General features: G+C 49.4%; 1 protein-coding gene across 3 annotated transcripts in view; it reads left to right on the top strand.

Annotated features, from left to right (window-relative positions):
- Positions 1-24,373, top strand: part of LOC137355721 (microfibril-associated glycoprotein 4-like) — a 46,990-nt gene extending 22,617 nt beyond the window's left edge. The window contains exons 1-7 of one of the 3 annotated variants that reach the window (XM_068021181.1): positions 5,007-5,557; positions 7,393-7,459; positions 11,405-11,531; positions 14,155-14,330; positions 20,185-20,281; positions 22,746-22,928; positions 24,020-24,373. In XM_068021181.1, coding sequence (XP_067877282.1) covers positions 7,448-7,459; positions 11,405-11,531; positions 14,155-14,330; positions 20,185-20,281; positions 22,746-22,928; positions 24,020-24,282 — 858 coding nt within the window. In that variant the 5' untranslated portion in view covers positions 5,007-5,557; positions 7,393-7,447 and the 3' untranslated portion in view covers positions 24,283-24,373. Of the gene's footprint in view, positions 1-5,006; positions 5,558-5,904; positions 5,925-7,392; positions 7,460-11,404; positions 11,532-14,154; positions 14,331-20,184; positions 20,282-22,745; positions 22,929-24,019 lie in introns of those variants that run through there. The other 2 variants (XM_068021182.1, XM_068021180.1) reach the window with 2 other exon arrangements.
- The last annotated feature ends 401 nt before the right edge of the window (positions 24,374-24,774 follow it).

Raw genomic sequence — 24,774 nt, 5'->3', positions numbered from 1 at the left:
TGAGTGTTCGAAAGCTATCTAACTGCGTGAGGCATCACAGTGAAGGTTGCACTTGACAATAGCCGACATAGTTTTCAAAATACGTCAATATTTTTATTTTGAAGTTGCACACTGTTCCTTCCATTTTCCCTTCCCTTGCTTCTTTTCCTCGACTTAATCTCTAGCACTTCCTCTTCCTCCCCACTTTACTACACCTCTTTTCTTTCCCTCTTTCCCTCTCCTCCCTCCCTCCCTCCTCTCTCCCTTTCCTCTTTTCTGCCATCTCTCCAATCTCCCTCCCAAATTGGTCTTTGACACCTCCAAATTCCACTTTTCCCCTCCCCTCTCCCTCTCTCCCTTTCCCCCTCTCTCCCTTTCCCCCTCTCTCCCTTTCCCCCTCTCTCCCTTTCCCCCTCTCTCCCTTTCCCCCTCTCTCCCTTTCCCCTCTCTCCCTTTCCCCTCTCTCCCTTGTCCCCCTCTCTCCCTTGTCCCCCTCTCTCCCTTGTCCCCCTCTCTCCCTTGTCCCCCCTCTCTCCCTTGTCCCCCCTCTCTCCCTTGTCCCCCCCTCTCTCCCTTGTCCCCCCTCTCTCCCTTGTCCCCCCTCTCTCCCTTGTCCCCCCCCTCTCCCTTGTCCCCCCCCTCTCCCTTGTCCCCCCCCCTCTCCCTTGTCCCCCCCCTCTCCCTTGTCCCCCCCCTCTCCCTTGTCCCCCCCCCTCTCCCTTGTCCCCCCCTTGTCCCCCCCCTCTCCCTTGTCCCCCCCTTGTCCCCCCCCCTCTCCCTTGTCCCTCCCCCTCTCCCTTGTCCCCCCCCCCTCTCCCTTGTCCCCCCCCCTCTCCCTTGTCCCCCCCCCCCTCTCCCTTGTCCCCCCCCCCCTCTCCCTTGTCCCCCCCCCCCTCTCCCTTGTCCCCCCCCCCCTCTCCCTTGTCCCCCCCCCCCTCTCCCTTGTCCCCCCCCCCCTCTCCCTTGTCCCCCCCCCCTCTCCCTTGTCCCCCCCCCCTCTCCCTTGTCCCCCCCCCTCTCCCTTGTCCCCCCCCCCTCTCCCTTGTCCCCCCCCCCTCTCCCTTGTCCCCCCCCCCTCTCCCTTGTCCCCCCCCTCTCCCTTGTCCCCCCCCTCTCCCTTGTCCCCCCCCTCTCCCTTGTCCCCCCCCTCTCCCTTGTCCCCCCCCCTCCTTGTCCCCCCCCCCTCCTTGTCCCCCCCCTCCTTGTCCCCCCCCCTCCTTGTCCCCCCCCCTCCTTGTCCCCCCCCCTCCTTGTCCCCCCCCCCTCCTTGTCCCCCCCCCTCCTTGTCCCCCCCCCCTCCTTGTCCCCCCCCCTCCTTGTCCCCCCCCCTCCTTGTCCCCCCCCCTCCTTGTCCCCCCCCTCCTTGTCCCCCCCCTCCTTGTCCCCCCCCCTCCTTGTCCCCCCCCCCTCCTTGTCCCCCCCCCCTCCTTGTCCCCCCCCTCCTTGTCCCCCCCCTCCTTGTCCCCCCCCTCCTTGTCCCCCCCCCTCCTTGTCCCCCCCCTCCTTGTCCCCCCCCCCTCCTTGTCCCCCCCCTCCTTGTCCCCCCCCCTCCTTGTCCCCCCCCCCTCCTTGTCCCCCCCCCCTCCTTGTCCCCCCCCCTCCTTGTCCCCCCCCCTCCTTGTCCCCCCCCCTCCTTGTCCCCCCCCCTCCTTGTCCCCCCCCCTCCTTGTCCCCCCCTCCTTGTCCCCCCCTCCTTGTCCCCCCCCCCTCCTTGTCCCCCCCCTCCTTGTCCCCCCCCCCTCCTTGTCCCCCCCCCTCCTTGTCCCCCCCCCCCTCCTTGTCCCCCCCTTGTCCCCCCCCCCTCCTTGTCCCCCCCCCTCCTTGTCCCCCCCCCTCCTTGTCCCCCCCCCTCCTTGTCCCCCCCCCTCCTTGTCCCCCCCCCTCCTTGTCCCCCCCCCTCCTTGTCCCCCCCCCCCCTCCTTGTCCCCCCCCCTCCTTGTCCCCCCCCCCTCCTTGTCCCCCCCCCTCCTTGTCCCCCCCCCTCCTTGTCCCCCCCCCTCCTTGTCCCCCCCCCCTCCTTGTCCCCCCCCCCTCCTTGTCCCCCCCCCTCCTTGTCCCCCCCCCCTCCTTGTCCCCCCCCCCTCCTTGTCCCCCCCCCCTCCTTGTCCCCCCCCCCTCCTTGTCCCCCCCCCCTCCTTGTCCCCCCCCCCTCCTTGTCCCCCCCCCCTCCTTGTCCCCCCCCCTCCTTGTCCCCCCCCCCTCCTTGTCCCCCCCCTCCTTGTCCCCCCCCCTCCTTGTCCCCCCCCCTCCTTGTCCCCCCCCTCCTTGTCCCCCCCCTCCTTGTCCCCCCCCTCCTTGTCCCCCCCCTCCTTGTCCCCCCCCCTCCTTGTCCCCCCCCCTCCTTGTCTCCCTTTCTCCCCCCCTTGTCTCCCTTTCTCCCCCCCCTCTCTCCCTTTCTCCCCCCCTCTCTCCCTTTCTCCCCCCCTCTCTCCCTTTCTCCCCCCCTCTCTCCCTTTCTCCCCCCCTCTCTCCCTTTCTCCCCCCCTCTCTCCCTTTCTCCCCCCCTCTCTCCCTCCCTCTCTCTCCCTTTCTCCCCCCCTCTCTCCCTTTCTCCCCCCTCTCCCTTTCTCCCCCCCTCTCCCTTTCTCCCCCCCTCTCCCTTTGTTCCCCCCCCTCTCCCTTTGTTCCCCCCCCTCTCCCTTTGTTCCCCCCCCTCTCCCTTTGTTCCCCCCCCTCTCCCTTTGTTCCCCCCCCTCTCCCTTTGTTCCCCCCCCTCTCCCTTTGTTCCCCCCCCTCTCCCTTTGTTCCCCCCCTCTCTCCCTTTGTTCCCCCCCTCTCTCCCTTTGTTCCCCCCCTCTCTCCCTTTGTTCCCCCCCTCTCTCCCTTTGTTCCCCCCCTCTCTCCCTTTGTTCCCCCCCTCTCTCCCTTTGTTCCCCCCCTCTCTCCCTTTGTTCCCCCCCTCTCTCCCTTTGTTCCCCCCCTCTCTCCCTTTGTTCCCCCCCTCTCTCCCTTTGTTCCCCCCCTCTCTCCCTTTGTTCCCCCCCTCTCTCCCTTTGTTCCCCCCCTCTCTCCCTTTGTTCCCCCCCTCTCTCCCTTTGTTCCCCCCCTCTCTCCCTTTGTTCCCCCCCTCTCTCCCTTTGTTCCCCCCCTCTCTCCCTTTGTTCCCCCCCTCTCTCCCTTTGTTCCCCCCCCTCTCTCCCTTTGTTCCCCCCCTCTCTCCCTTTGTTCCCCCCCTCTCTCCCTTTGTTCCCCCCCTCTCTCCCTTTGTTCCCCCCCTCTCTCCCTTTGTTCCCCCCCTCTCTCCCTTTGTTCCCCCCCTCTCTCCCTTTGTTCCCCCCCTCTCTCCCTTTGTTCCCCCCCTCTCTCCCTTTGTTCCCCCCCCTCTCTCCCTTTGTTCCCCCCCCTCTCTCCCTTTGTTCCCCCCCCTCTCTCCCTTTGTTCCCCCCCTCTCCCTTTCTCCCCCCCCCTCTCTCCCTTTCTCCCCCCCCTCTCTCCCTTTCTCCCCCCCCTCTCTCCCTTTCTCCCCCCCCCTCTCTCCCTTTCTCCCCCCCCTCTCTCCCTTTCTCCCCCCCCTCTCTCCCTTTCTCCCCCCCCTCTCCCTTTTTCTTCCCCCTCTCTCCCCTTCTTCCCCCCCCCTCTCTCCCCCCCCCTCTCTCCCCCCCCCCTCTCCCTTTCTCCCTTCTCTTCCCTGTTCTCTCCATCTCCCCTCGCACCTCCCCCTACCCACTTTCACTGCACCCTCCCTTCGCCCTCCAGTGACCAGTATTACCACTGGCCACAGTGTGGTGCTATTGCTCACCCTGGAGTGACAGCACTAAACAGCAGCTCAGGCAGTAACCCAGTCAAGAAGGTATCTCTAGGTTTGAGGCTAATTTACAACATGTTTATTTCAAGCAAACTTAGCTTATATAAGTAGGAAGTTGGTTTTCCAGCATTTTATCAACGTCCAGACTGTATTTGAACTATTCACCGCACACACAGCACAGTGACTGGGATAAAAGTTAAGTGCGGCCTAAAACAAAATCTGCGAAATGTGAAAATTTTTGATTTATTTGTATTTATTGACCTGGTTTTATCTTAGAATTTGTATATTGAAAGATTTGGAAAATAAAGATTTTATTTGGCTCCGCAATTCTGGGGCTTAACTACAAAATTTCTGACAAAAGCTAACCCGTGGAATATGAATTCTTGGGGGAAGAAAAAAAGGTTGGTGAGCTTATTTTATTTCCCTGTGTTTAGGTCTTCCCACATTTCAACCTTCTCGAGCCCTCATCTTTGGTCATTGCTGGGGAAATGAGCAATGGAAGTTTGGTCGTCGATTCCTTTTGCTGTCTCGCCCTTTGTCCCTAATGCAGCCATCCAGTATTAAATTATCCTGGGTTGGGTGCGGCAGTCTTTTGTATAAATATAAAAGCTGTATGCAGAAACTGAGCAAGTTCTGCTTCAAGATACATGAACCATTGTACAGTTGTCACCTCCAGTTGGACATATTCCTGAGGGGTCTTGACAGGGTGGATGTGGAAAGGATGTTTCCCCTTGTGGGAGAATCTAGAACTAGGGCTCACTGTTTAAAAATATGGGGTCGCCCATTTAAGACAGAGATGAGGAGAAATTTTTTCTCTCTGAGGGTCGTGAGTCTTTGGAATTCTCTTCCTCAAATAGCAGAGTCTTTGAATATTTTTAAGGCAGAGGTAGATTCTTGATAAGCAAGGGAGTGGAAGGTTATTGGGGGTAGGAGGAATTGTGGAGTGAGGTTCCAATCAGATCGGCTATGAGCCATGATCTTGTTGAATGGTGGAGCAGGCTCGAGTGGCCGAGTGGCCTACTCCTGCTCCTAAATCGTATGTATTCCTGGAGGTGTCACATAAATTCCGGCCCCCGGCCGCACCCGACATGTCCGTCCTCACGGCGCCCCACCAGCCAATCAGAAAACCAGCTCGAGAAGGTTGAAATGTGGGAAGACCTAAACACAGGGAAATAAAATAAGCAGAGGTGAGGGGATAGTTGAACAATGGATTACTAAAGGGTGTTGTCATGCAACATTTTAAAGGGGATTATAAGTGAATCATGTAATCTCCTCCTCTTTGCAGTAGGCTTAATCAAATCCGCACCCATTTGTGTCAAGCTTTCTTCTCTCTGTGACCCAGTCACTCCTCATTGCTTCTCTTGGTGTCATAAATCTCGAAACCAATCCAATAATCTTGATAATTTACAAGCTGCCAACCGCATCGTTCAAACTGAGTGTGTTTTATGTGCAACGTTCACCTCAGTGTGCTCTGGATGGTGTCTAGAAGAGCAGGAGTTTGGGAAGGAGGGAAGATAATAGTGGGTATTGTTCGCCAAGAGGAGGGGATAGAATTTCAGTCTGCTCTTTATTTTTATTTCAGACTATGGGTTTTTTACTCTTACACTGTGTGGTGGTTTGCTGCCCAGATACCTGATCTTTTGTATACCAACTCAACATGCTGTACAGATGCCAATTTCTGAGTTGCTCTGGCCATGCCAAATTAGCATAGTGCCCAGCTAAATCCGGGTTCAGCCTTTTTTTAATGGGTATTATACACGCCCTTGGATGAAGTGATGGAATGAGGTGAAGATGCTGGAGGAAGTGCATAACTTATCAAATATCAAGAGGAAGGTAAGGAGAGTTTACAGCCAAAGGATCTAAAAGGTTGATGCATTGGATAAATACTCTGCTTAATGTGGCCATGAGCCCTATAGACCTAGAAGGTGCCAGATTTCCAGGCTGAAAGGGTGGCAAAAGCAGATTCGGGAGCAACTTTCAAAAGAAAATTGGATAAAAACTTGGAAGAGGTGAAGCTACAAGCCTATGGAGAAAGAGAAGGGGTCTGAGACTATTTGGAAAGTTCTACCAAAGAGCCAACACAGACATGATGGGCTGAATGGCCTTCTGTGCTGTATCATTCTAACTCAATAAACATCTTGCATCGTTGTACCTACTCAATCTTGCCTTTTAAGCTCTTAAAAGGGCCACTGTCTTCAAGGTAAATATGCAAATTGGGCTTCTGATGATGTCATTTGGGCCTCAACTGTAATTTTAACTCTGGTCTGAGCAGGGGGTGGTTCTCCCACCGGGTGAAGGCAGTGGGAAGCAGATCTAGGGACAGAAGAGGACCGAGCAGATAAGTTTTCTCCTTGTGGAATTTCTCAGGATCTGCCCTGCAAGGAAAATTCAGGCCTCCCTTTTTCCCAGACTCTCTCTCTCTCTCTCTCTCTCTCTCTAGTGAGACCCACTCTCTCCCCCCCACCCCCCCACTGGAATCCAGCCCCCCGGTGAAATCGTGTCCATTTTCTTGACGTGGTTCACCTCGTTCTGTTGTGGGTTGAAGAGATTCATCAAACACAAAAGAGGGTTTGAAAGATAGGCTTCTTGCGATGGTGCTGTCCTCCGGTCTCTCCATTGGCAACTTTCCCTCCTGTTGACCGAGTAAGCAACTTCCTTTCACGTTGATTAAAAACTTGATAAAACTCCTTTCTGATTTTCACAAGAAAGCAAACATACCATCAGACACCTCCAAGGTAGCTGTGGCCTTCATTAAAAGGTATTGGATGTAAGATTAGCCCAGCTTAGCTATCTCCTTTCCCTTTGAGATGAGCATGCCACAGGATGGCAGATGTGACCGTCACCGCGCTTGAGCTATAGATAACATCGCCACCCTAGCATGTTTAGGGCTGGACAACTTTGGGATTGCTTTTTTGAGTGCAGCGTGCCTGATTTCAAAACTACACCAATGGGGAACCTCTCCAATTTGCAAAAAGTTTAAAGTAGCAAAATACTGCGGATGCTGGAAATCTGAAATAAAAACAAGAAATGCTGGAACCACTCAGCAGGTCTGGCAGCATCTGTGGAAAGAGAAGCAGAGTTAACGTTTCGGGTCAGTGACCCGAAAAGACTGACAAATATTAAAAATGTCACAGGTTATAAGCAAGTGAGGTGTGGGTGGGGCAAGAGATAACAAAGGAGAAGGTGTAGATTGGACAAGGCCACATAGCTGACCAAAAGGTCATGGAGCAAAGGCAAACAATTTGTTAATGGTGTGTTGAAAGACAAAGCATTAGTACAGAATAGGTGTTAACGGACGGAATATTGAACAGCAGCAAGTGCAAACATGAAAAAAAAACGCTTTTAATAGCTCAGTGCTGTCAGGAGTGCATGACACCATTCTCCAGCAGTGGGTCCACACTTGCATTCGTTATATAAATTGCCAACATATGGTGTAAACTTGGCACTACATTGGACACCCTCACCTGAGGTCAGTGTTCATTCTATCCCAGTTCACCGGACAGCCACAGATGACTTTTTAAAAGGTTTATCTACGAGAAAAAGCACAAAATAAAAGTGGTAAGATGCTGGAGGAGAAAGGTGACGTGGAATTTTAGGTAGCAGCTCTCATCAGAACTTGGTGATCAAGTTGAGCAATCAATTACTGACTTGGGGTATTGTATTCTTAGTCCTACAGCTGTCCAGTCCTTAATCTGATTCCTCTTGCTTGCCAGACTTGTCAAGATGAAAATACAGGTAAGAGCCACCAGAAATGAAAAGTGCGTTCACTTAGCCTTGTTATTGTACAGCGTGTTAATTGTATATTAATTGTGTTCAGTCGTGTGCAGGTGGGGAGCATTAACTGGGGTTTCACTTGAGCTCATATAAAGAGACACTTATTGAAACTGTGGTGTAATTGAGTTAAGAAGTGTATGCTTGTCATGGTTAACTCTGTAAATAATTGTAAGACTAAGGAAAAATGTTTGTAATGGAAACTAGGCATAACAGAATGCAAAAGGAAGGGGAAGAATGCTAGAAATCCAAAATAAGCACAGGGAAGTGTTGCAAACAGGAAACGGCTCAGTGTCTGAAAAGAGAAAGGGAAGAACTTTTTTTTATTCATTCACGGGATCTGGGCATTTATTGCCCGTCTCTAATTGCCCTTGAGAAGGTGGTGGTGAGCTGCCTTCTGGAACCGCTGCAGTCCATGTGGGGTAAGTACACCCACAGTGCTGTTAGGGAGGGAGTTCCAGGATTTTGACCCAGCGACAGTGAAGGAATGGCGATATAGTTCCAAGTCAGGATGGTGTGTGGCTTGGAGGGGAAATTGCAGGTGGTGGTGTTCCCATGCATCTACTACCCTTGTCCTTCTAGGTGGTAGAGATTGTGGGTTTGGAAGGTGCTGTTGAAGGAGCCTTGACGAATTGCTGTAGTGCGTTTTGTAGATGGTACACACTGCTGCCACTGTGTGCAGTTGATGGATGGGCTGCCGATTTGAGGAACTCCTATGCTAGGACTGTCCTGAGGAAGGATTTCTACTCGGAATGTTAATCTGCTAGAAGCTGAGCTGCAAGTTGTACATCGCCCAGACTTTCCTTTTCTGGAATGAAATGGATTGTTTAGCATAACAAAGGCACCCCAGCCCAGTCGACCCTGCACTCTTCCTCACTAACATCTGGGAATGTGCTAAAATTGGGAGACCTGTCCCACAGACTAGTCAGCAACAGCCTGACATAGTTCGAGATTCCTCCCCCAGATCTCTGCGCTCCTCCAATTCTGGCCTCTTGTGCCTCCCTGATTGTAATCGCTCCACCTTTGGCAGCCGAGCCTTCAGTTGCCTTGGCCCTATGGTCTGGAATTCCCTCCCTAAACCTCTCCCCCCTCGCTACCTACCCCTTTGACCAAGTTTTTAGTCGCCTGTCCTCCTAATATCTCATCGTGAGGCTGGGTGTCAAATTTTGTTTGATTATGCTCCCCTGCAGTGCCTTGCAATATTTTGCTACGTTAAAGATGCTATATAAATGCAAGTTGTTGTTGTAACGGGCTCATCCCAAATGTCCAACAAGCCATTGGGTAGCAGAGATTCCAAAGATCCATCCCTTGCAGTCGAGCAGTCTGCAAGAATGAATTATACTCCAACTAAAGCTTTCGAAAATATTCTCCCAGTCCGCCTCTTCTCTTGAAGTCTGTGCTTTAGATCAAGGTCATGCCAGTTGTATTGCCAGGGCTGCAGCAACCACAGAGGCAGTGCAGTAACTTATTTCTATCCTGAGCTTCCTGAAGGGTAGGGTGTCAATGGAGCCTGTTACGACCAGGTGAAAGGGGTCTAGGGGTTCCCTCTCAGCCTTTGCCTGGTTTAACCGTAACAGGGTTTAATTTTTGTAAAAAAAAAACACCATGTTTTAGCTCCCCCTTAGTGAATCCTTGTTCACTGCTTTCCAATTGTAAGGCAAAGAAATCAATTCAGACAAGTTTTCTGAGATTTTTAAACAAGAAAGGTGGAAGTTTATTAATCTTAAACTCTAACCCGGTTACCAACAACGAATATGCGACACCACCACACTAGCATGCATATGCGATAAGCACACACGCAGATAGAGACAGAAAAAGTAGAAGGAATAAAGGGGAAATGTTTGAGGCAATATCTGGTAGTTACAGTCCTTTAAGTTCAATATGAAGTCTTTGGTTGACGGTCAGTCCTGCTGTTCGTTGGGGCCCAGTTCACGCTTCAACTTGTTGCGACGTCTGAGTCTTTTCTGTCTTGAGGTTTGCACGTCTTCCGTGGGCCTGGGGGCTTAGGGAGAAAACGAGGGAGAGAGAGACAGCCAGGCAAGAGACTTGCTTGTTTCAGCCTTCTGAATTCAAATTGTCCTGTGGCTTGTTCAAAAACCCCAGGTTGCCCAGCAGGTTAGTCACGTGACTAGCTGGTTTGACCACTTCTGTTTGTGGATTCTGCCATCTTAGCAGTATCCTGGAATGTGAGCTTCCTCACCTTCAATGTCTGGTGATCAAAGTCCATTTTGGGCTAAGTGGACCAGGGAATAGTCCTTTGTCTCTCCAAGTACTGTCTGTTAGTATGCAAATATTTTTCCAGCCAAGTGTCTGGTGATTTTTTTTGTTAACAAGCCTTTCTTCACTCCAGCAACAGTTTAAAATCAATGTTCATATGACAAAATTAATATGCCTCATTCTTGGCAGGTGTGGGTGAGCAAGGCAGCGCAGAAATGTTGTTGGGTAAAGACAAGAATTATAAACGCAACTTCCTAAAATGTGCACATGGTGTTACAATGTAATGTTAAAATATAAAAAAACCATGGAAGGTCTTGTTTGTTGCGTAGTGTGTTCAGATTTACCTCAGGAAAGGTTTTATTCTCGGGGATTAACGACTTTGTAATTTTATTCCAAAACAGCATTAAGGGGAACCAAAATTATAAATATTTCAGGTTGTTGATGCGATTGTAGGAACAGGAAGAGGCCATTCAGCCCCTCAGGCCTGTTCTTCCCTTCGGTTCGATTAGGTCTTATCTGTACCTCAACTCCATTTACCAGTCATGAATCATATCCCTCAATCTTATCGAATAATAATCTATCAATCTCAGTGTTGGAAATTTCAATTGATCCAAATCCTCCGTCCTGTGCAAGAGGAAATTCTACAATTCCGCCATCCTTTGAGACAAGGTCCTTCCTGATTTCACACCTGAATGTTAAGGTTATGCCCCCTTGTTCTGGAGTCATTCCACCAGAGGAAAAAACTTCTCTGTATCTACCCTATCAAATCCTTATTATAATTTTAAACACCTCAAATAGACTTAAGTCAAAGGAATACAACCGAGGTTTATACAGCCTCTCCTCATATCTTAATACTCAAAGCCCTGAGTAAAGGTTTAGCCATTTTATGTATGTGGTCATAAATTACCATCTCTTTTTCTATAAAGGTTCCTGTCCAGTGGAGAATCTTGTTTTTTTTTTCTCCCTGTGGTTTTTTTTTGAGGGAATCAAGTCATTCCTGCGATTCAGAACACATTCTCATTTTAGAAAATGCAGGAATGTCAAACATGCTTAATCCTCATATAAAAACGAGAAATGCTGGAACCACTCAGCAGGTCTGGCAGCATCTGTGGAAATCTTCTTCCAGGAATGCCTACCTTGAAGAAGTTCTGCTCTTCTCTCCGACAGGATTTTCGTTTGTCTCTTTTACCTTGTTCACCTTCATTGACCTCTTGCCCCACCCCCACCTCACTTGCTTATAACCTGTGACTTTTCTAATATTTGTCAGTTCCGAAGAAGGGTCACTGACCCGAAACGTTAACTCTGCTTCTCTTTCCACAGATGCTGCCAGACCTGCTGAGTGGTTCCAGCATTTCTTGTTTTTATTTCAGATTTCCAGCATCCACAGTATTTTGCTTTTATATTATGCTTAATCCTCAGCTTCCTCCAATTGGATTATTCTGCCCTGCCTTGAAACAATTGTGGATTATGGGGTTCTGAGGAATGCAACCAGAGTGGTTTTATGTCTTTAGGGCTCTATGTATAAGGAAAAACTTGAGAAGGTTGTCTTGCTCTCCTTGGAGAAATGGCGGGTTGTGAGGAGACACGCACAAGTTGGTGCTCTTTGTTTTTGTTCAAAAGGGAGCGGGATGAATTCCTGAATTTGTGGACCTATTCAGTGCAGTCTTTAAAACGTGTCCTACTGTCTTCCAGCTCCCCCTCGGTCTCTGGCTAGCTGCTTTGTGCTCACAGCAAGTCTTGGTGATGCCTCGTCCTGACTGGAATCTCTCTATGCCGAAACTCCATCCCCAACACCTGACGTTTCACTTTAAACCCTTGGGTAAGTTCAGGTCAGATTTAAAGAAGGAACAAATATTTGGGAAAAAAACACCACATTGCATTTCTTTTTCCTCGACTCTGAGACTGGAGACATCATTTATATCTAAGAGTTTGAATGACATCATTGGGGCCATGATCCACCTGTAAGCCCATGGATTTATGGGGAGCGCACGGGGGGTGGGGGGGGGGGCAATTTCGATATCTCCACGATGGCACGAGTTGGCAGAATGCTTTACAAAGAGACATGTGGAAAACAGACGCAGGAACGGGAAAAGATTAGGAGGGGCAACCAATCTCTTGGTTGAAGGGTTGGTCTTTTAAGTTGGTTTCTAATGCCATGGTTTCAGATACCAGAATGGCGAGGAACCTATCAGGAAAGGAGTCTCTTTTGTCTGTAAAAGAGAAGGCTGAGGGATGGCCTAATAGAGTTCTTTATGAAAGGTTTTAATAGAGTAGACACAGAGAGGGAAAAACCTAGAGACTGTCAATCGAAGATAGTAACCAAGAAATCAAATAGGTAATTCACAAGTAACTTCTTTACCCAGAGAATGGTGAAAACATAAGAAATAGGAGCAGGAGTAGGCCATTCAGCCCCTCGAGCCTGCACCGCCATTCAATAAGATCATGGTTGATCTGATTGTGGCCTTAACTCCACTTTCCTGCCTGCTCCCCATAACCCTTGACTCCCTTGTAGATCAAAAATCTGTCCAACTCAGCCTTGAATATATTCAATCATGCAGCCTCCACTACTCTCTGGGGAAGAGAATTCCATAGATTAACAATCCTCTAAGCAAAGAAATTCCTCCTCATCTCTGTCTTAAAAGGGAGACCCCTTATTTTGAAACTGTGCCCCCCTAATACTAGATTCCCACACGAGGGGAAACATCCTCTCAGCATCTACCCTGTCAAGTTCCCTCAGAATCTTTTGTTTCAATAAGATCATCTCTCATTCTTCTGTGAACCTTCTCTGAACTGCTTCCAATGTAAGTATGTCTCTCCTTAAATAAGGGGATCAAAGCTGTACCCAGTACTCTAGGTGCTGTCTCAACAACGCCCTGTACAGTTGCAGCAAAACTTCTCTACTTATATATTCCATCTCCCTTGAAATTAAGGCCAAAGAGAATGTGAAACTCACTACCATGGGAAGTGGTTGTGGTGAATAGTGTAGATGCATTTAAGGAGAAGCTAGATAATCATACGAGGGAGAAGGGAATAGAGAGTTATACTAATAAAGTTAAATGAGCAAAGATGGGAGGAGGCTCGAGTGGAGCATAAACGCCAGCATGCCCTGGTTGGGCTGAATGGCCTGGTTCTGTGATGTATATTCTATGTATTTCTATGCAAAAGAGGAAAGCTGTGGAGAGACGGAGGAGTTTAAGCAAGGAATACCATAGTGAAAGACCCAGGAGACTGTGAGGTTTGCTGCTGGGTTTCATTGGCGGAGGGATAGGGGAAGGGGCAGAGGCAGCCAACGTTGTGGAGGTGGAAGTAAGCAGTCTTACTGATGGAAACAATGCAAAGTCTGCAAAGCAGCCCGGGATACTGAGAAAGTGTCCAGATAAGAGCAGGGAGGTTATGATGGGGCTGTATAAAACGCTAGTTAGGCCACAGCTGGAGTTCTGTGTACAGTTCTGGGCACCACAATATAGGAAGGATGTGATTGCACTGGAGAGGGTGCAGAGAAGATTCACCAGGATGTTGCCTGGGCTGCAGGATTTCAGCTATGAAGAGAGACTGGATAGGCTAGGGTTGTTTTCCTTGGAGCAGAGAAAGCTGAGGGGGGGACCTGACTGAGGTATACAAAATTATGAGGGGCATTGATAGGATAGATAGGAAGAAAACTTTTCCCTTAGCTGTGGGGTCAATAACCAGGGGGCATAGATTTAAGATAAGGAGCAGAGGACATTTGGGGAAAATGTTTTCACCCAGAGGGTGGTTGGAATCTGGAACACAGTGCCTGAAGGGGTGGTAGAGGCAGGAACCCTCAAAACATTTAAGAAGCATTTAGATGAGCACTTGAAACACCATAGCATACAAGGCTACGGGCTAAGTGCTGGAAAATGGGATTAGATTGGATGGGTGCTTGATGGTCGGCACAAATGCGTTGGACCAAAGGGCCCGTTTCTGTGCTGTATAACTCTATGACTCTGATTCTAAAGAATGTAACGAAATCAGGGTCACAGAGGATGTTGTTTGTGGCTTTTGTTTGGGTCATATCAATGCAGGGAGGAAGAGTGTGTCAGAATTGCTAAGGAGGAATGAGGGACAACTCAAGGCAGCTTACAATAGTACCACAGAGAAAACAGAGAGCCAAGCCACATTGCAGTGGGACGAGAGGGGAGGGAGGGATTACCTACTAGATGACAGGCCTGTTTTTGTAAAGAGTGTGACAGAGCTGTTTGAGGAGACTTCACATCAGCTGGAGCAGCATTCAGGTCTTGGATGGGATTGGACTTTGTGGAAACTGGAGGGGGGGTGGAGAAAAAGAGGAAACTAAACCTCTCGGAGACAGTTTTAACAATGAAGGAGATATGGGAGATCCACTCAAAAGTCAAAGGAGGTGGTAATTCCAAGAATGTCCCACAGCTAATCCTGTCCACTGATGGCTTTCTGATTGCATGCAGGAACAGAACCAAGAACCAGGAATAAAAAACTTCCCTGGCGTGAGTTTCTAATAGATTGTGTGGATATTTATCAGCAAGGATTTCATACAAGTGGGGTTTACCAGATCTACCCTTCGGGACCTTCCCTTCCACTGAATGTTTACTGTGACATGGAAAGTGATGGTGGAGGATGGACTGTAAGTTGGTGTTTTATATTATTTGGATTGTTTTATCTTCTCTCCGTGACCTTCCTCCCATCTGAAGGCGCCACTTGGTGCTTGGGTGCAGTTGCACAGTTTTTCACCATGTGACTATTTTCCCATTAACGCATCTATATAGTGAGCATTGACGTGGCATTTGACCATCACTGGCGTTCCTACACATACGTATTCCTGCAGGGAGAGCAGAACGATGATTTTTCTTTTCCTCTACCTAACCCCGTGTGCACAGGCCAGCTTTAGCCTCTCTCACCATTGTCCTGGTTCAGATCAGCTGACAGTCCCAAGGGATCAAACCTGGGACCATCCTGGGTCATGTTACTGAAAGTCAGTGGCCGCCTTTATTTTCCCCTGCGACGTTTGAAAATATCATTTTATCTTAATTCAATCCAGCCCCAGTATTAGAGTGGGTTAGGACAATGTCATCTCACATCTGGGGTTTGGATTGGACCTGATGGGATGGAAGTCTCCTCTCTCTTCTGCACTCCGTCGATTCTGGCCTCTTACAACTTCCCGACTTCATCACTCCACCATTGGCAGCCCTGCCTTCAGCTGCCTGTGTCCGAATCTCTGGAGTTTCCTCCATGTTCATGATGTTTCCAAGACTCAGAATTACATTTCCTGACTGCGTAACCTTAACCCAGGGGTTAATATTAGTGAGTTCTTTTCTTTCTTCTTTCTTTTGGGCCTCCTTATCTCGAGAGACAATGGATACGCGCCTGGAGGTGGTCAGTGGTTTGTGAAGCAGCGCCTGGAGTGGCTATAAAGGCCAATTCTGGAGTGACAGGCTCTTCCACAGGTGCTGCAGAGAAATTTGTTTGTTGGGGCTGTTGCACAGTTGGCTCTCCCCTTGCGCCTCTGTCTTTTTTCCTGCCAACTACTAAGTCTCTTCGACTCGCCACAATTTAGCCCTGTCTTTATGGCTGCCCGCCAGCTCTGGCGAATGCTGGCAACTGACTCCCACGACTTGTGATCAATGTCACACGATTTCATGTCGCGTTTGCAGACGTCTTTATAACGGAGACATGGACGGCCGGTGGGTCTGATACCAGTGGCGAGCTCGCTGTACAATGTGTCTTTGGGGATCCTGCCATCTTCCATGCGGCTCACATGGCCAAGCCATCTCAAGCGCCGCTGACTCAGTAGTGTGTATAAGCTGGGGGTGTTGGCCGCTTCAAGGACTTCTGTGTTGGAGATATAGTCCTGCCACCTGATGCCAAGTATTCTCCGAAGGCAGCGAAGATGGAATGAATTGAGACGTCGCTCTTGGCTGGCATACGTTGTCCAGGCCTCGCTGCCGTAGAGCAAGGTACTGAGGACACAGGCCTGATACACTCGGACTTTTGTGTTCCGTGTCAGTGCGCCATTTTCCCACACTCTCTTGGCCAGTCTGGACATAGCAGTGGAAGCCTTACCCATGCGCTTGTTGATTTCTGCATCTAGAGACAGGTTACTGGTGATAGTTGAGCCTAGGTAGGTGAACTCTTGAACCACTTCCAGAGCGTGGTCGCCAATATTGATGGATGGAGCATTTCTGACATCCTGCCCCATGATGTTCGTTTTCTTGAGGCTGATGGTTAGGCCAAATTCATTGCAGGCAGACGCAAACCTGTCGATGAGACTCTGCAGGCATTCTTCAGTGTGAGATGTTAAAGCAGCATCGTCAGCAAAGAGGAGTTCTCTGATGAGGACTTTCCATACTTTGGACTTCGCTCTTAGACGGGCAAGGTTGAACAACCAGCCCCCTGATCTTGTGTGGAGGAAAATTCCTTCTTCAGAGGATTTGAACGCATGTGAAAGCAGCAGGGAGAAGAAAATCCCAAAAAGTGTGGGTGCGAGAACACAGCCCTGTTTCACACCACTCAGGATAGGAAAGGGCTCTGATGAGGAGCCACCATGTTGAATTGTGCCTTTCATATTGTCATGGAATGAGGTGATGATACTTAGTAGCTTTGGTGGACATCCGATCTTTTCTAGTAGTCTGAAGAGACCACGTCTGCTGACGAGGTCAAAGGCTTTGGTGAGATCAATGAAAGCAATGTAGAGGGGCATCTGTTGTTCACGGCATTTCTCCTGTATCTGACGAAGGGAGAACAGCATGTCAATAGTCGATCTCTCTGCACGAAAGCCACACTGTGCCTCAGGGTAGACGCGCTCGGCCAGCTTCTGGAGCCTGTTCAGAGCGACTCGAGCAAAGACTTTCCCCACTATGCTGAGCAGGGAGATTCCACGGTAGTTGTTGCAGTCACCGCGGTCACCTTTGTTTTTATAGAGGGTGATGATGTTGGCATCGCGCATGTCCTGGGGTACTGCTCCCTCGTCCCAGCACAGGCATAGCAGTTCATGTAGTGCTGAGAGTATAGCAGGCTTGGCACTCTTGATTATTTCAGGGGTAATGCTGTCCTTCCCAGGGGCTTTTCCGCTGGCTAGGGAATCAATGGCATCACTGAGTTCCGATTTGGTTGGCTGTATGTCCAGCTCATCCATGACTGGTAGAGGCTGGGCTGCATTGAGGGCAGTCTCAGTGACAGCATTCTCCCTGGAGTACAGTTCTAGGTAGTGCTCAACCCAGCGGTCCATCTGTTTGCGTTGGTCAGTGATTATGTCCCCCGATTTAGATTTGAGGGGGGTGATCTTCTTGATGGTTGGCCCAAGAGCTCTCTTCATGCCATCATACATTCCTCTGATGTTTCCGGTGTCTGAGGCCAGCTGAATATGACTGCATAGGTGTTGCCAGTAGTCGTTTGCGCAACGCCTAGCTGTTCTTTGTGCAGTACTTCTGGCTGCTTTAAGTGCTGCGGATGTTAAATCGCTGGGGGCTTTCTTGTAGTTCAAAAGTGCAATGCGCTTAGCGGCTATGACAGGTTCCAGCTCTTCATTATGAGATTGAAACCAGTCTGCATTTCTCTTCGCACTTTTGCCGTAGGTGGTCAAAGCTGACTCATAGATGGCATCTCTGATGTGGGCCCACTTGGTCTCAGCATCCCCTGTGGGAGTGTTTTGAAGGGCTGTTACAAGTGAATTTAGAAATTTTTGTAACAGCTGTGGGTGAGAAATTCTGCTCGTGTTGATGCGCGGGCGGCCCTTCTGCTTGGAATGATGCAACTTCTTTGGTCTGAGTCTAACCTTGCTGCACACCAGGGAGTGGTCGGTGTCGCAGTCCGCACTGTGGAAGCTGCGTGTGATTTGAACACTGTTTAAGGCGGCTCGCCTTGTGACAATGAGGTCTAGCTGGTGCCAACGACGTGATCTTGGGTGCCTCCATGAAACCTGGTGACAGGGTTTAGTGTGAAAGAACGAGTTGGTGATGCAGAGGTTATGATAGGTACACAACTCAAGCAGTCTCTGCCCGTTCTCATTCATCCTTCCAACGCCATAGCGCCCAAGGCAGGAGGGCCATGAGTCATGGTCGGCCCCAACCCTGGCATTAAAGTCCCCCAGCAGGAATAGGTGTTCGGTGTTGGGGATGCTGCTAATGATGTTATGGAGTTGTTCATAGAACTGGTCTTTAGCTTCAGGTGCGGAACAGAGTGTTGGAGCATAGATGCTGAGTAGGTGTACTGGACCAGAGGTGGTGAGCAGTCGGATGGACAGTATGCGTTCCGAGCCATTTGAGGGAGGCTCTATCATGCTGAGCAAGGAGTTTCTGATGGCGAAGCCCACTCCATGCTGTCTTGGTTCTTCAGGATCCCTGCCCTGCCAGAAGAAGGTGTCGTCTTGCTCTGCTAGAGAGCCACTCGCGGGGAGGCGAGTCTCCTGAAGTGCTGCAATGTCCACATTGAGTCTACTGAGCTCGTTGTTAATGATGGCGGTCTTCCGAGAATCGTTGATTTGTGTAAGGTCTTCCGACAGGCCAGGACACATAGTTCTGACGTTCCAGCTTGCAAAGCGAAGGGCTGGTACCTTCTTTCCTTTTTTCATGTTGTTTGGTGCGGTGTATCAGTCCACCTTTCGGGCAATGACCCTGAGCTCCAAGCACCCATTGAAGCAGGCAGACTGTGGCGGGACAGAACCTTATTGACCGGGGGCTGCCCGGTTTGAGGCGGGCGGCAGCTGTCCAGTGAGGTGCAATGACCTCTCCCACCGACAAAGGCAACCCGTGGCGCCCAGTTTCTACGCCAATTTATCTGGACTTATAACCCGTAACTGCTGCCTTCCGTGTTGTTTCAGTCGCTGTGAGGCAACTATGGAGTGACCTCTCCATGGCGCATGCCTGGGCAAATTTATGGAGGTTGAGAGTTGCCCAGTCGTCAAAACCCCCCTCTCGGCCTTTCTGGTGGGGTCCAAAGGAGTGCAGGACACGACGTTTGGCACCAGTATGGCTGCAGGAACTGCCGGAAACATGCCAAAGGTGACACATGACCGCCTACGGGGTTCCGCTCCGGATTTTCTGTTAGGGTTTACTCCCTTAGCCTTGGTCTCTCCCGAGACGCCCACAAGGCAGTGGGGTTGTTGGGGCCCCTACACAGGTGTAGGATGGTGCCGGTGGGAGGAGGGGATGCAAGGGGGAGGGGTAGAGGGAGGGGGTGGGGGGGGGGGGGGTGCAGGGGAAGGGGGTGCGGGGTGAAGATGGTGCGAGGGGGGGATGGGGTTGTGAGGGGGTGAGCTGAGAGGGTGGAGCAGGGAAGGGGACGGGGGTGGGGGGGGGGGGAGGGGGGGTGGAATCTGGTGCAGGTAATAAGCCATTTCCTCAGTGCCCACCATCGACGTCCGGAAAGCTCATCCACGTCCTTCGGGAGGTGAAGCATCATTTGGCAGACTTAGAGGTGATTACATTTGCTAAGGGTTTTTTTTTTGCAGTGGTTTAAATAAAGGCATGCAGCATTGCCGACAGTGCGCTGCAGATGCTCTCCGAGCCATCTCCCGCGGGCGCTTTGAAGTTGCGGCCGGGGGGGCCGTTCGTGGATGTTTTGGGTGTTCGGGGCACCTTTTCACAGGACTTCTCTCGGGTCCCGCAGCTCCTTCTTCACCTCAATGGACTTACCGCATGCCGTGGCTGCAGACACTCTGGACTGTGAAGACAGCAGGATCGGAGATTAAAGTATCGGCAGCTGTTCTCGTCAGTTTCATCCGGATCAATTTCATTGAGAAAACAAAGAGCAGGTGTGGCTGGGGGAGGGCAGTGGGCCCAGGTAACATACACTAAACTAACTGTTAACTTTTAGATAGGGCTAAAATGAACTGATTTAAAGAGCCAGGGGAATTTAAACAGTTTAAGAGGGCAGATTGGGGGAGAAAACGTTAGGGATGGGAGCAGATGGCCATGGATAGAGTTGAACAGCAAGGGAGCTTCCTAGGGAGCTTCCAGCACAGGAGCCATCTTGAACACAGTATAGTGAGTTGAAAGAATGAAAAACAAAGGGCTGCTGGGTTTTAATCTACCTGTAATTTTATGGGGCTGTGCCCACACAACTAAATATCTTGTTCTACTTGAAATATAGGAAAGAAAATGCCTGGTTTAAGAGACCAATTGTTGCTGGGCGGACAAAAAGTTTACTTTTTTTTCCTTTATGACGTATGTTGGAGAATGCTATTTTCCTAGGAGTCTGCAAGGACAAGGTACCATGCCTGTTTCTTTCTTGCAGCATTTTACCTGGTCATTACCACATCGCTGTTTGTGGGATCTTGCTGTGCACAGATTGGCTGCCGTGTTTCCCACATTACAGCAGTCACTCCACTTCAAAAGTACTTCGTTGGTTGTAAAGAGTTGTGGGAGGTCCTGAGGTTGGGAAAGGTGCTATATAAATGCAAGTCCTTCCATTTTCTTCAAGAGAAGACGTCTGGATAGGATTTGTGACTAAGTGCTGTAACTCCTCCCTCTCATGTTTACAAGGTTTTTCAGAAAAGAAAGGACGGTTCTGTCAACTTCTACAGAGGATGGGACGATTATAAACGGGGTTTCGGGACAGCAGATGGTGAATATTGGCTGGGTGAGTAGAGGTTTGTGTGTTCAATCGTTGCCAGTGATTCTCATAGAACCTTACAGCACAGAACGAGGTCCTTGAAAGAGCTATCCAATTAGTCCCACCCCTCTGCTCTCTCCCATAGCCTTGCAAATTTTCCTTTTCCAGTATTTATTCAATTCCCTTTTGAAAGTTACCATTGAATCTGCTTCCACCGCCCTTTCAGGCAGTGCGTTCCAGAACACAACACACTGTCTTTAAAAAAAAAATTCTCCTCATCTCCTCTCTCAATCTTTTACCATTTATCTTAAATCTGTGTCCTCCAGTTACCAACCCTCATGCCAGTGAAAACCATTTAACTCTATTTACTCCATGAAAACCTTTCATAATTTTGAGTACCTCTATTAAATCTCTACATAACTTTCTCTGCTCTAAGGAGAACCAGCTTAAATTTTGGACCATTGCAGCTTCTCTAGAGCTATTAGGTTTTTAAAAAAATGTTTTAGGCTAATGTAAACCCACTAAAAGTAAAACTTTACAGCAATAAACCAGTCTAAAGCAAGCAATGGGCTTTTATTGAAGGATAGTTTTAAGGCAAAACACTAGAACAATTTTAGCACATAACATGAATTTTTCCTCATCTTTAACCTTTTTCTCCATTGTGCAGTTATTTATTTAATTTAAATTTCTTCCTTTCCCAAAACGAGGCCAGTCCGATCTTTGATGCGATATGACGTATCAAAACACGAGATTGTTGCACTTGCCTCTGACTCTATTGTGCTCGAACAGCAACTTCCTGAATGGGTTTTACCGTCGTGTGTTTGTACGTGTCCCCAGTAATGGGTGTGCAGTGGTTATGGCCCTAAACAAGCAATCAAACTAGCAGTAGCCACTTGGGAGTTCAAATTCACAAGTTGTGAAATTGAATTCAATAAATTTTCCCAGCACAATAGCAACATAGAAAATTTATGGCTTTGAGGCAGGCCATTCGGCCCATCGTGTTGTGCCAGTGATCCATGAAAGCTGTAAGACCGGTTCACTAATGTCCTTTAGAACGGAGCCTGTCGTGACTCCAGTACCATACTACACAGTCGACTCATTAGGGGTGCAATTTTAACCTTGTCCGCCCAACAATAATCAGATAGAATGAGGGTTACAATCCGAATGGTATATTAACTGCTCGATTCCCACTCCGTGGCTAGTTTGACCCTGCTGCTTCCTTGTGTGGCTCAGGTGCCCATCTGACGAGCGAATCATAACATTACACAAATTGGGGTTTGTAAATTGTTTCAACAAGGCAGCCAATGCGGTGGCAATCAGTAATTGTAATGATTACATTGCAACTAGCATGACTAGTTACACACTAATAACAAGGGCAGTAGTACAAACAATCTCAGCATCCCTCCAATTCTGACCCTATCGCTCCAACATTGGCAGCCGTGCCTTCAGCTGTCTCGGCCCTAAGCTCTGGAATTCTCTCCCTAACCCTCGCCACCTCGCTACCTCTTTTTCCTCCTTTAAGACACTCCTTGAAACCTACCCCATTTGTCCAAACATTTGGTCACCCGTCCCCAATGTCTCCTTACGGGGCTCAGTGTCAAATTAATCCGTTTACGCTCCTGTGAGGCACCTTGGGACAACTTACTATGCGAAAGGCACTATATAAATGAAAGTTGTTGTTTTTGGATATCACCCCAATTCTTTGGCGAGCAGGCAGCCCTGGGGTGAAACTGTCTGTTCTTTGCTCCTGTTCTGTCCTCCCCATTTAAGGCAGTTTCCTACACACCTCCAACTCCATGTGTTAGCCACATGGCCATAGCACAGTCACTCTCTGCCAGTCAGTGACAATGTTGCCCATTTAACCCATATAAGGGGCATGTTGCTCCTCCTGGACTCTCTTCAGCAGTTTTTCAGGTCATTGTAAAACTTAATGATTGCAGGCCTTGACGAGTAGGATCCGGTTCAGGTGAAATCCACAGACCCAGGGAGCTGGCTCTGGACATGTAATTTAGGCAGGCAGCCAATTGAGTGTTGACGGGACCCCCGCCTGTCAAAATGGACCTTGGCTGTCCTGCCGGGAATTAAAATTTCCCCGCTTGATGCCCTCGGATATGGGCAAGTCACCTGCTATCAGCTCATGGTGAAGGATCACTCAGGACATCTAGGGATGAGCAGCCAGCACCAGCCTTGCCAGTGATGCCCTCAGCCCAAGACTGGGGTTATGACTGAGAAGCAAGCAAAAGACAAATGCCAAGTAGCTTGTGAGGCCCAGCAGTGCAGCAGATTGAGACCAACAGCACAGGAGCCTTCTGGGCTCCTTCAAAGCGTGTTGCTTCTGAACTTGCCAGTAACCTTTAGAAATCTGCACTAGACGCTATTCTTTGCAAAGAATTGGTGCCTGAAGAACAATCACATGGATACAGAGATGATGCGGGGTCCTGTTATCTCACAGCTATATAGCAACATTCTCCCTTTTATATATTCCCTGCAGGTCTACAGCACATACACTTATTAACATCCAGGAGGAAATATGAGCTGAGAATTGACTTAGAAGATTTTGAGAACAACACTGTGTATGCAAAGTACAAGGAATTTGCTCTGTCACCCAGTGCAATTAATGCAGAAGAAAACGGCTACACTCTCCTGGTGCTGGGTTTCATTGACGGAGGAGCAGGTATTTGATCTCCCAGAGAACACCATTAGGCCTATCCTGTTCCCCTTTCCTGGGTGTCAGCCGTGGTTCAATGGGTAGCACTCTCACCTCTGAATCAAACAGTTGTGGGTTCAAATCCGGCTCAAGTGACTCGAGCACAAACTGTAGTCTGACGCTCTCAGTGCAGCACTGACGGAGTGCTTCACTGTCAGAGGTGCTGTCTTTCAGATGAGATGGACATGGAAGATTCATAGAGTCATAGAGAGATACAGCACTGAAACAGGCCCTTTGGCCCACTGGGTCTGTGCCGACCAACAACCACCCATTTATTCTAATCCTACATTAATCCCATATTCCCTACCACATACCCACCATTCTCCTACCACCTCGGAACTATCAAAAAGAAGACGAGGGAGTTTCTCCCTGGTGGCCTGGCCAGCTGTCATTGAAACAGATTATCACATTGCACCTTACTGGGCACAAATTGGCTGCTGTGTTTCCGTTTCCGACATAACAACAGTAACTACACTTCACAAAGTACTTAATTGTTGGTAAGGCATCTTGGAAAGTTGTGAAAGGTGCTATATAAATGCAAGTCTGTTCTTTTCTTGTGAAACAGCCTGGAACATCCTTTATCGGTGTGATAGGCCGGTGCAATATTAGACTAATACCCCTTGGCCACTGGGTTAACCACCTGTCTGAGTTTGAACCCATTAGCTCACTTTTTGGGTTGGATGTCGGGGAAATTCTGGTCCTGACAAAAGCAGGAATGAAATCTTTGTGATTTGATGCATGAATGAAGGGATAAATCGCCAGGGCACCTGCTGGCTTTCCAGTGACCTCAGCTACAAGGTACACCTCTTGAGCATTGAGTGAGGATTGGTCGAGGCTCATCTGCGATGCGCCCTCAAGGTTGAATAGCCGATTTATAACATCCAGGTTCCAATCTGAAGACTGGCAGCTCGGACAAATAGCTGATGGCCCATGGGAAGCAGGGCCCTAGCATGAGGGGCTGGAGAGGGGGCGGGGTGAATAAAACTTATGTCTGGATTAAAATTAGCTCTTTAGTTTAGTTTGTGATTAATTGGCCCACTTCCTGTGATCTGTTGCAGGCGACTCACTTGCCTATCATAATGGACTCAAGTTCAGCACGTTTGACAGAAATCACCAGGGTCCCATAAACTGTGCACAGAATAACTCTGGGGCTTTTTGGTACAAGTCGTGTCACACAGCGAACCTCAATGGTCTTTACTTAAAAGGAGCCCATCCATCCTACGCCAATGGGATCCACTGGGGCACGTGGACTGGGTATTACTATTCCCTCAAAACTACAGCAATGAAAATGAGACCAATCACGTCACCATTTCCTGGTTAAAAGGTGCAACTGCAGTTCTCAATACCTAGTTTGCAATCCATAATTGTTGTATTCTGCACCTCTTCAAATAAATGTTCCAGTTTGCTTGTAATATTTGGGCTGCAGTACCTGTGTTTACCTCTTGGCGTACTGGCGGCGCTATTGAGCGCACTAGCTCGAAGGCGCCATCCTCTGACTTTCATTGGTACTGCCACACTTGAATAAAATGCCTATAATAAAAGCAAAATACTACAAATGCTGGAAATCTGAAATAAAAACAGCAAGTGCTGGAAATACTCAGCAGGTCTGGCAGCATCTGTGGAGAGAGAAGCAAGGTTAACGTTTCAGGTTAGTTCTGATGAAAGGTGCTGTTGAAGGAGGCTTGGCAGATTGCTGCAGTGCATCTTGTTCATGGTACACACTATGTGCTGGTGGTGGAAGGAGTGACTGTTTAAGGTGGTGGATGGGGTGCCGATCAATCAGGCTGCTTTGTTCCGGATGGTGCCGAGCTTG

Source organism: Heterodontus francisci, chromosome 43 (genome assembly GCF_036365525.1).
Source record: "Heterodontus francisci isolate sHetFra1 chromosome 43, sHetFra1.hap1, whole genome shotgun sequence".
Lineage (NCBI taxonomy): Eukaryota > Metazoa > Chordata > Chondrichthyes > Heterodontiformes > Heterodontidae > Heterodontus > Heterodontus francisci.
The sequence above is the reverse complement of the archived record's forward strand: the minus strand, read 5'-3'. Positions and strand labels throughout refer to the sequence as shown.